Source organism: Equus quagga, chromosome 4, assembly GCF_021613505.1.
Source record: "Equus quagga isolate Etosha38 chromosome 4, UCLA_HA_Equagga_1.0, whole genome shotgun sequence".
Lineage (NCBI taxonomy): Eukaryota > Metazoa > Chordata > Mammalia > Perissodactyla > Equidae > Equus > Equus quagga.
In genome coordinates, this window is record NC_060270.1 from 41,302,560 (window position 1) to 41,315,067 (window position 12,508).

General features: G+C 40.1%; 1 protein-coding gene across 1 annotated transcript in view; it reads right to left on the bottom strand.

Moving 5' to 3' along the window:
• USP13 (ubiquitin specific peptidase 13) overlaps positions 1-12,508 on the bottom strand; it is a 107,628-nt gene that overhangs the window by 78,315 nt on the left and 16,805 nt on the right. Inside the window, exon 2 of the mRNA XM_046658879.1 lies at positions 4,978-5,103. Coding sequence (XP_046514835.1) covers positions 4,978-5,103 — 126 coding nt within the window. The remainder of the gene's footprint in view (positions 1-4,977; positions 5,104-12,508) is intronic.

The window sequence follows — 12,508 nt, forward strand, 5'->3', positions numbered from 1 at the left end:
AAGGCGCTGCTGCTTCTTTCGTCTGTCCTCTTATCACTCCTAAGTCTCCTTTTCCACATTTTATTGTTTGGCATTCAGGGCTGACTCATCTCGGTGATTCTCACATTAAGTTTTTACAGCTTCTACTGTAAGTTTATAATTCACATCATAGAAATGTGAAAATTATTGAACACTGTAGCTCAAAAACCTCTCTCTCCAAATACTAATGCCAAATTCACAGCTCCTCTCTTGGAATCCCTCTGCTCCATGGTCTCAGAGCCTCTGTTCTCTCCCCTCCACTTACCTGCCTCAAAAAGGGATGAAATAAACCTGTACAAAAGGCACATTTAACAATCCTGTAGGTCGCTTGAAATCTCTCTACAGAAAGAGAAGTTTCTGGCATCAAAATTGTTCCAACCTCACTGTCCCCTCCATTCCTGCTTGATGGTGGAGGGAGAAAGAAGGAGAGGGGCTGCATGAAGGCAGGCTAGAATGTGAGGCTCTCCTCGATTGTGAGATTCACACCTCAGACTTGGATTAGATCCACTTCCTTTCAGGAAAAAGAAAAAACTAGGTCTTCCTCCAAAGACCATCACCTCTGTGCCTGTGTCAGTTACCACTAGAAATCAATAGAGTTTGAGAAACTACAACTCCTCGGTGAGTAAACATTACTGTGCCTGTGTGTCAGGCTCTGTGCTGGTGCTCAGGCTGCAAAGTGAATGAAGATGTGCTCCATCCCCTGAGGAGCCCACCAGCATAGTTGGGAAACATATACGCAAACAAATAGCACAAGAGATTCTGGTGAGTGTTAAGAGAGGTATGAAAAAGGTACAATCAAATCATAAGCAGGAAACGATAGTTCTTCTGGTGGTTGAGGGTGTAAGCAGAGTTGGTCAGGTAAGAAGAGCAGCTGCTCAGCAAATATTTGTTGGATGGATGGATGATGAACAGATGGATGATGGATATATGGATGATGAGTGGGTACACGGATGGATGACGGATGTACAGATGATGGGTGGATGGATGGATGGATGATGAATAGATGGATGATGGGTGGGTGGATGGATGGATGATAGATGATGGATAAGTGGATAGATATCCCAACCACAGGGAGTACAATAGGTAAAAGAGGAGTGAGGGTAGAAGCAGAGAATCCTAGACAGACAAAACAACATGTAAAAAGGCATGTAATTATGATGTGCTCCAGAAAAAAAGACACTGACAAGGAAGTGCAGCCTTCCGAGAAAGAAGACAAGGATGGCCAACCGGCATCCTAGGAAAAGCCAATACTTACGGGGTAAATGGAGGAAGCAATGCTAGTGAGAGAAAGCGAGCAACAGCAGTCTGAAAGCAGAAGGAAAGCCAGGAAAGAATGATGCCAAAGAAAGCCAGGAGGAGCAGTTTGAAAATGAAAATAAGTTCAAAGACTCAAAAAGTCAAGTAAAATCAGAACTAAAATGTACCCACCAAGTGTGGTAAGAAGAGGTCGCTGACAACCTCGAATTTAGCAGATCAGCAGGAAGACTGAGGAGACTGCCGTGTGGAATGTAAAGGGAGGTGCAGTGGAGATGATGAGAACAGAAACGTTTTTAAAGAAGCTCTAACTGAAGGATGGGATGACTAAAGGAGGACACAAATTAGAGGGACAGTTTTGCAGTGTGTCCTTTCTCAAGGTGGGAGAAAAAAGCCAGAAGAGGGAGAAGTTGCAGACATGAGAGAGTGGAGTTAACGAAGGAGCAAGTTTCCCGAGGTAGGAGGAAAAGGGACCAGAAAGACAGAAAGAACACAGCTTTCTGCTGAGATGGGAGGAAACCAAAGTGCAATTAATGCAATTGAGTTCCCAGGAAGGAAGAAAGGAGTTCAGGGAGTTCCTGTCCAGGGATCTCTGTTTTCTCTGTAAAGTACAAGTCACACTGTTTTCAAAGAATGATGAGGGAGCTACTGGTAAAGGCTTCAGGAAAGCACCCAAAGTTTGGAATGGGAGGGTATCGACTAAGTTTGCGGAGCAGTGAGAGGGCTCCGGGAAAGGGGGAAGGCCAGGAAGCAGACTTGGTCCCAACCCAGTGACAGTGCGATTCATAGCAGTGTGTGCGCAGAAGCAGAGGATGAGACTAAAGGATTGTTGGCTGGAGCTCTGGAGGACAGTTAAGGAGACGAGACAAGGAGAGGGCTGAGGGTATTGGTGATGACAGAATGGTTAGCCACGGAGCCTGAGAAGCAGGCTAGACAGCAGGGGAAGTGGCTGCCTGGACAAGTCACAGGCCTGGGGGTCTCGAGGAAGGACAACAAATAGAAATCAAAATAAACAAGAGAAACAGTTAAAATGAGAGCGGGTTGTGGTCAGAGACTGAAATACTTAACTTACAATTGCAGAGGCAGCGCTAACCGTACGAGATCACCAGCATTCTACAACTCTGCCGCTGGCTTTGGGACCCTGAGCAAGTTATTCCAAGCGTCTCTGCCTCAGCTTCACTGGCTTTTCCCCAGTTTCCTAAAACTTCACCACTTTACAATAAGACAGACGATACAAAGTGAACTTCTTAAGAATTGCTATATCCCTTCTAACAAGAGTAGTGACTGTAAATCATATAATATTAGGCCAACATTAGATTATTTTAAAGCTAATGGAGTTTATGACTTAGCTGACCCCCGGGCCTTTCTTCCTCTTCTTCCTCCTACTCTCCCTGCTGTCCAATTTTGGGATCTCTCCTTTGTCCGGAACTCAAACAGAGAATATATTAGGTAGGGTAGGGTGAGAGGTTAGATGACTTCAAGTCACCAGCATTGACTATTTAGAAGATCCAAGATAGTCTGCAAACTATAAGGACTAAAGTGAAGGGTGAACAGTGTTGCTAAATATAAAATCAATATTTGAAAATTAATAACATCCCCAAACACCATTAATAGCCAATTAGAATACATTTAAAAATAAAGATAGCAGTAACAATAGTTACAAAATTATAGGGTACCTAAAAAAATCTAACAAAATATAAGCTCCTTTACTGAAAATTATAAAATATTACTGAAGGATATAAAAGAGACCTGAATAGAAAGGTATGCCATGTTGAATAGTCGTTCAATAAATATTTATGAAGCACCTACTATGTGCTGGGCACTGCTAGGCGCTGAGGACACAGAAGTGAACAAAACTGACAAAAGTCCTCATAGAGTTTACACAATGAAGTGGTTCATAGATTAATCTACAAATTCAGTGTGATCAAGATCAAAATCTCCACACGATCTTTTAAACTAGATGAACTGATTCCAAAATCCATATAGAAAAATAAGCATCTAAACCCAGGAAAGTTCTGGGAAAAATGAACATGGAAAAAGTGCTTGCACACTACGCGATATCAAGGCTTGTCACACCAATGACACAGACAAATAAGATCAACAGAACAGAACTGAGAGCCCCAACAGAGACCCAAGTGTGAATGGCAAGTTAAAATATTAAAAAAAATGGCACTATGAATCATTCGGAAAGATTGCCCTACTCTAGTAACAGTGGGACAACTGGTTATCAACATGGAACATAAAAAGTAGATTCCCACATTTCACACAAACGCAAACAGAAATTATAGATGGATTAAGACCTAAAAGTTAAAACACACACACACATCTTAAAAAAAAGTATTATGATAAATATCTTTACGACCTTGAATTGAGTAGCAATTTCTTAGACAAGACACAAAACCACAATTCATAAAAGTTTAATAAATCTACATCAAAATTCAAAACTTCTGTTCTACAAAATAACTCATAAACGAAGCAAAAGGACAAGCCACAGACTGTAAGAAAATGTTCTATATAACAAAGTCTCGGATCCAGAATGTAAAAAGAACTAAATCAAACTTTTCAGAAAAAGATAAACCTATAAAGAAATAGGCCAAAAATAAAAATAAGCAAATCAGAGAAGAGCAAACCAGAATGACCAATAAATGTACATAAAGATGTTCAACCTTCCCAGAAGGAATGCCAAATATTTAGATGCCACCTCACAATCATTAGATTGGCAAAAATCAAAAGTCTGACCAAGCGCTGGTGAGGCTGTGGGAAAGCACACATTCATAATCGCTGCAGACAGGAGTGTAAAACTCGTACAACCACTCTGGGGAAGGATTTGACAACATGGACTAAAAAAGAAGATAAGTACACCCATGAGCCAGCACTACCACTTCCAGACATATTTCCTAAAGAAATCTTGCACATGAACCCCTAGGAGAAATGGATAAAAATGTTAATTGTTACATTGTTGGCAGAAGCAAAAAAAAAATGGGAACAATCTAAATTGTTCATCAATAGGAGAATAGAATAATAAACAACACGGTACTCATAAGATGCGATACCAAACAACTATTAAAATGAGTTAAGTCCATCCAGAGGCATAGCAACAGGGATAGATTTCACAACGCTGAAAGGGAAAGTTCTAAGCAGAATTATAGGTAACATTATGATAGTAATTATCTACATCTTTAAAACACATCAAGTCATACTATGTATTGTTCATGAATACACACATGCTAATAAAATATAATGACATGCATAGGAATGAGAAACAACAAATTCACAGCCATGGTTACTTCTGGGGAGGGAGAGAAACAAAAGAGACTTGAACTTCCAAGGAAATTCTTTGGCTAAAAAAAGAAAATCTGAAGCAAAAATATCCAAATATTTTTTATTCCTGATTTTTGGATCCACTAGTGTTTCTGGCAGTATTTTGCATACTTTTCTGTATTTTTTTACTTAATTTTTTTTTCAATCAGTCAACTCCTGCCTTTTAATTCCAATCAGAAGTCTAGAGGATGAGAAATATAAAACTGGTTAAGATAACGTTTGGGGAAATCTATGCATTTCTGCAAACAGTGCTATTTTTGTTCACCATCATCAAAGCGAATCAGAAGTTATGTGTGCACAAAAGAATCTCCACGTGATAAACCACACTAAGACAATGTTACAGGAAAGATATCAAGGCCAGTTCTCAAAAAGTGTTTATCTCACCTCTCGTACATGTCTCTTCAGGTGCATGTACACACTCTGTCCAGTTTTTCGAAAATGTCTTTCAACATGTTCCCTTCCAAAAGCCAAAAATGTATTCATGCATACATAGAGTCCACCTTCAGAATTCTAGAAGAAAGAGACAGGTTACAACATTAGCCAATGACACCTAGCCAAGTCGTCTAGATGTAGAAAGAGGGAAGGGGCAGGAAGGCAAAGGATGAAGACAAAACCTGGTAAAAGGCCACCTGGATGTCACAGCCATCTGCAATGCCCCTCCAAGGGCTCCACAGCCACCCACAGCAGAAGCTCCCTCCCCAACCCTGTGTTCCAGTTGCTCCCGGACAGCTGAGCATGGTCTCTCCCAGGCAGGCGAGATCCTCAGAGGCCCTGGGAAATAAACATGTTTGTCTGACTCTCCCAACTGGGGTGAGGATGACAAGAAACAGAAGAAAGTTGGTAAGTGATCCAACTACTATCACTGCAATGGTTTGTCCTCGTTCCTCCTCATTCGTCAGTGCAAGTCTCCAGGAACATAAAGTTTTGGCAGGACAGAGTTCTTCAAATACATTGTTCCCTTCCTTTGGTGATACATTATATTTGATGGTATCCATTAATAAATTATAACAATTGAATACACAAATAATAACTTAATAAGTAAATAATAAAGGGAGTCTCATAATAATCATAGCTGCACATTATTGCATGCCTGACACATGTTGGGACTTTATGTATGTTATTTCTAATCCTAACAATACTGCAAGCTGCTTAGTATTATTTCCATTTTACAGCTCTAAAAAGAAGCTACGGATAAGTCAGTTGCCCAAGTTCACACAGCTTGGAAGTGTCAGAGTTAAATTTTAGTCTATTTCTCTTTTTATCCCATTACGCCACATTTCAAATATTATTTCATTATAGACATACTGCTAAAATGAATAGTCAAGGATATTGTTCACATTTTAGATACTTCATTCTCTATCCCAATTTCAACTCTCCTTTTCTCTCACTTTGCTTAACATAGCTTCCCTGTAAATTTAGCCTATAAACCTAGCTCTCCTTTCCTCCACGGAAATAGATTTTTATTAAGCTCCTGTTAGTCTCACCCCTCCAAATGATTAAAAAAAATGTTAAGTACCTGTCAAAATTGCCAACAAACATCTATCAAAATTTCTTACACTGCATTTAGTAAATCACATATTACAATATCAAAACAAACACTGATGCTCATTATAAATACATGAAAAAATAATTTTTAAAGTTCCAAGAACTCAAGATCGTTTATTAAAAATTATTTCTAATAACAAAGTTCTCCAACATTGTTTCTGTGGTTTATACGCCAGACATAAAGGAGTCTTGTCACAACGAGACCATTATAACAACATTAGTTCAATTACGTGGCTATTATTGTAGTATCTGCATTGCAATAAGGCAAGAAAAAGAAAAAAGGTGTGAAGATCACAAAAAAAGAAGTAAAATGGTCTCGATTTGCTGATGACATTATAGTCTATATGGAATATCCTACGAATCTACAAACTACTAAAAATAACAACTAGCAGAACTAATAAGTGAATTTGGCAAGCTCATGGGATACAGGTTAACAGACAAAAAGCAATTTCAATTTTATACACTGACAACAAAACAGTTGCAAATGAAATTTTTAAAACTTGACTGTAAAATAGCATCCAAAAAACTCACAATTACAGTATATAGCTTGTGCTTCTCGATAACTTTTTTCCCTTTAAATGAGATCACTTGAATAAAATTAGAGAAGTTCTTCAACTAGAAGCAACACATTATATTCACTTGATCACTAGATTAAGTAAATATCTTCAAAAGATTTTTTTTTAAGTTATTTTGCATGGTTATCACCCTTATGAAAAACAATATTGCATGATGATATTGTATTATAATGGCCATTCAATAAGCCCATTAAATTGAGCACCACATATGTCAATAAGAAAAATAACACTTCCATTCTCTTTCTATAAAACGCAGTGCAATCAAAAAGAATTCAAACCAGAAGATATACTGGGGAAAATACGAGATTTGTAACCAGAGGTTCTGAACTACCATGAAGTAGCTCTGTGGCCTACGGCAGGTTTTCATACAGGTCTCCGAGCTTCAGTATTTTCCTCTGTAAACATGGCTGTAGCGATAATTCCCACCTCACAGGGTTTTGCGAAGTTCAAAGGGAATGAAACACATTCTGTGCTGTAAAGCATTACATAACTGTTGGTTTTTTGTTTTTTTTTTTTTGAGGAAGATTAGCCCTGAGCTAACTGCTGCCAATTCTCCTCTTTCTGCTGAGACTGGCCCTGAGCTAATACCCGTGCCCATCTTCCTCTACTTTATATGTGGGACGCCTACCACAGCACGGCGTGCCCAGCGGTGCCACGTCCGCACCTGGGATCCGAACCCCGGGCCGCTGAAGCGGAACATGCGCACTTAACCACTGCGCCACCAGGTCGGCCCCGGTAACTATTTATTATGAGCTAAAAGTTTTGTGTGATGTATCTCCTATTATCTCAATTATTTTATAATTTGGGAAAACACACAGAAGGAAGAAAAAAGCGACTCTGACAGTCACATAGGGTGGGGGTAACAAATATTAATCGGTCAGAAAAATATATTAGACAACTAGCAGGAGAACCAAAAAATTAACAAGTAGAAGAAGAAAAATGGTCAAGTACAGCATTTTTCTGAATAAAAATATAGCATAGCTGGGGCTGGCCCCGTGGCCGAGGGGTTAAGTTCGTGCGCTCTGCTGCGGGCGGCCCAGTGTTTCGTTGGTTCGAATCCTGGGCGCGGACATGGCACTGCTCATCAAACCACGCTGAGGCAGCGTCCCATACGCCACAACTAGAAGGATCCACAACGAAGAATATACAACTATGTACCCAGGGGCTTTGGGGAGAAAAAGGAAAAAATAAAATCTTAAAATATATATATATATATAGCATAGCTATATAATGCGAGGGTTTATAAAGTAATGTCTAGATAATCATAAAATCTTTGCTAATTTCATTGCCAAGAGTTTCTGACTTATTAGGGTATTTGATAAAAATTGAATACACCAAATATTCACTCTCGGTTTCTGGAGGCCCTTGATATGGTCAGAAAGTCCATAATCAGAGAGAAAAATGCTTCGGCACTCACAGAGGAATGGACCCACAGAGGGAAGGATTCTATTGCAACATCCATGGGCATCTTCCATCCAACACACAAGCTGCTCTCTCAAGCAGCACATGCCCCTCTACTAGTAGCTCTGAGATAGAGGCGCTGCCCAGGGGACTTGCCAGTAGTTTTAAAAATTCAAGACACACTGAGACAGAAAACCCTTTAAAAGCTACCCCATATAGAACAAACACCCCAGTCTAATGAGAGACGCTTTCTTCCCTCTTGCCTTTTAATGTCTAAATATTGGTCCTATAAGACACTTTCTTTCACATACAAAGTCAATACTCCAGGTCACGTGCTCTGAACAGCTTCTTTCACTAATGATGACAGGTGTTTGCTGATAAATATCCCTCAATTCCTCTATAGCACAGAGAATAATTTATAGCCTGGGATCCAAGCTAAGTTAATTGACTCTTAGGAGTTTTTGAACCCTCAACCTCCTCCTCTTTCATTAACCAGCCACACCCCCAACTAAGACCAATGCCTTGGAAAGCAACGTAAAGCATTTACCTTCATATGACCAAAAGTGCAGCCAAGAAATCAGGCAGGAGAGAGATCTGAACCAATTGACAGTGAAATGCAACTGGAAGAATAAGAGAGTAGAGTACAAACTAATACTTCTTTCAAATAATGGTGGTAGAGGTGCTTTATTAAACTATTCTTAGGCTACAAATGAAATTCGTATGTATTGGGCTAAATTTTTAAAAATAAATGGTAGCATAAGAATGGAGATTCCAAAAATATATTTGTATTATGAAAATTGCTTAATATATGTCAAACCACAAGAAATACAAAAATAGGGGAAAGAATCACTAATAAAAGTTACTGGGACAGCTAGACATCAGCACAGAAGAAAATTAACCTAGTGCCACATCTTGTACCAAACACTGCAATGAGATCCAAGAGATGAGCACCTAAAAGCCAGACAAGAACAGAATAACACAGTTACCGCACTTGTGAAGGGGAAAATAATTTCTGGTCAAGAAACTAAAAGATATCATCAGAGATGGTGTAGTTGAGTATAAAAATGTAAACACTAAAGAACATGGTTTGTACCCCAAAATGTAATGAGACAAATAGAAAACCAACAAAAGAGAATGGGGAAAGATGTAAAGTACAATGAATAAAAGTTCATATTCAAACTATGTAAAAATTGATAAAATTTTTGATAAAATTGATTAAAAAATTCTTAAAATTGATTAAAAAAATAAGATGTCAAAATTCAAGTTCAACTTGATTAAGTGGGGTTTTTTTCTGCTTTTTCTCCCCAAATCCCCCCAGTACATAGTTGTATATATTTTAGTTGTGGGTCCTTCTAGTTGTGGCATGTGGGATGCCACCTCAGCATGGCTTGATGAGTAGTGCCATGTCCGTGCCCAGGATGCGAACCAGTGAAATCCTGGGCCGCCACAGCGGAGCGTGCGAACTTAACCACTCAGCCACCGGGCCGGCCCCCTAAGTGTTTTTTTTTTAAGATTGTTTAGTTTTAACTGTGAGAAAATATTAAAATCGAGGGGCTGGCCCCGTGGCCGAGTGGTTAAGTTCACGCGCTCTGCTGCAGGCGGCCCAGTGTTTCGTTGGTTCGAATCCTGGGCGCGGACATGGCACTGCTCATCAAACCACGCTGAGGCGGCGTCCCACATGCCACAACTAAAAGGACCCACAATGAAGAATACACAACTATGTACTGGGAGGCTTTGGGGAGAAAAAGGAAAAAAATAAAATCTTTAAAAAAAAAAAAAAGAAAATATTAAAATCGAATCAGCACATCCTCATTACCTCCTGAAGCAAGCATATTAAAACAATCTCAAGGCAAGTTATGCCTACTAACTAGCAAAAAGTATTAAAATTACACAGCCTGAAGCCACAGACAAAACCTGTATATCTACTCCCACAATATAGACTGGTCCCCTCTTTCCAGAGAGCAATAAAACCGTGACCCTTTGACACAGTATTTCTCCTTTGGGTACAGACTTCAGGAACCCAAAAGAAAGAGAAAAAAATCCCTAATTTGTACAAAAATATTCACAGGTGCACTATTTATAACAGGAAAAAGTAGCAATGACCCCAAATAGAGGAGCTAAGAACCTGTGCATATATACACAACAAAATACTATAACATTGTTTATAATGACAAATTTATGAATTGTGTGTAACAGAAAGTATAGAAAATGTGTATAGAATTGTGTATAATGGACACAGGAAAGTAAAGTTCATGAAAAAAGAACACACACTGATGACAAGGAGGAAAGGAAAGAGGAGAAGGGAAGGCTGGAAATTGACGAAGACCTGAAATGAAACTGGATGTGATAAATGGTTTTATATTTATTTAAGTTCTTGACTGTGGGGCCCCCAGCCTCACCTCCCATTACCTTCTAGAGTGGTGTTTCTCAGACTACTGTCAGGAAGCACCAGGTTGTTTGGTTTTGGTTTTGGTTTCGTTTCGTTCCTGTTCATTAAGGTAAGATTGGTGGTCCCACTGTACCTGACTCGTTCTCAGATCCCGCCAGATGTGAACTCACTCCCACATATAAGACCCACAGAACCCAAAAGGGTCTATATCCTGTTCAAACAAACTAATGCACTGCTCACACTCTCAGATGTGGCTGCAATGTCGAGTTGCCACAGAAATTTCTAAACGCTTGCACTCCACATTTGGACTTATCCCTTGGCACCAGCCGGCTGACCACACTTGGAGTAGCACTGGTCTACAGCCAGGTGAGCTGCCCAATTCTAAGAGTGTCTCACTGTCAGGAAAGCGTCACTTCAAGGAACTTCAGGGCCACCAGGTGAGGCCTCAAGCTTTCAGAGCAGCAGACATCAGAACTGGCTACACACGTCAACGCCTGCACAACTGCAGATGCTTCCCAGGTCCCACACCTGTTCACTCATCCACCCCACCTGCCCCTGCCCATGACCAATCCCCCCATCTCCCTGTCATCCCCCTGTGCTGACAGGTCTTAACCTCAAATCTGCTTTCACTTCACAACTGTTAGCATCCTGCTCACTGCAATCTGTAGCCTCCTTTCATTTTGGGCCACTACACTCAGAAGCTTGATCATGCATTTGCTCCTTGAGGGCAGGAAAAATGTGCCACAATCATTACTGAATTCCAAAAATAGTACCAGGTACACAGCACTTGAATTGAACAAACATTTATGGAATGAATGTTAAATTTTGTGCAGCTATTTGTCATTCAGTTGCACAGTTTAGTCCGTCTCTCAAACTGGTCCTCAGTGCCCTTCTGATCTGGATTTAAAACACTTCATAGTACAGGCTCCATTTCAAGTCTTTGGCATAGCTAAACAAAGGGGATCATCAAAAGAATGGCCATGCATAGAAAACAGTCAGAGGCACCAGCAGGATTACTAGCTTTTCAGGTTTGTTTGGCTAAAGTCACACTCTTAGCAGCCTGGACACTTGAATTTCCCGGCCCCAGCTCTCCTGTCTTCTGTACCCAAGCCCGTCTCACAGAGATTTCTCCAGGACAGCAGCTGCCATCTCCATAGCCCCTTCCCGCCTTGCATCCTATCTGCCTCCTACTTTCAGAAGCCACCCAGCCCAGAATAGCCAATGTGCTTCTCTGCATATTCTTAGCTAAATAAGATCCTAATTATCATTTTCAAAATGTACTGAAGAGAAACTTGACCATGATGCAAGACTTAATTAAGAAACCTGAAATCACAAGGAAGTCAAGAAATACCCCTCAGGGCTTCTCTAATAGGCTCTATAATGATTCCCTTGACAACTTCTCCCACCCCACAATCAAGTTGTAAGAGAGAGGAGCAGCATTAGCAATCCACGCATTGTTTCAACCCACTTCTTCAATGCATTTCAATATAGATATGATATTGCCATAGCCACTCATTTACTACTTTACATTGTATTACCCTACGAACTATTCAGAAGTAACATAAAGGACAAAGTCACCTTTTTTTTATACTGTGTGGAATTTAAAAGAATATTAAAACAGTAGCAAATCTAAAGGTCAAGGTTACAACATGTTTCAGAGTAGCAAGGGAAGAGCCATTTTAAATAAAAATACACCACACTGTCAATCAGTAGGTGTTCAGAGAACTTTGTTTATGATTGCATGTTCTTGGAGACCAGCCTCCGCTGGAGGACAGGAAGGGAGAGCGAGCACATGTGCGCAACACACTCAGGAAACAGTCACTACGTAACACTTGTTTTTATAACTACAGAACAGTGTGGAAAACAAGCGGTCATTGCCGCAAAGAGAAACATGATGTAGGTAGAGGGAGTCACAACAAATCCACGTCCAGGACAAATTACATACTAACACCTCGGGAAGACTCTGACTCACGCACTCGTGCAAAAAAGGAGACAAAAGGGACAA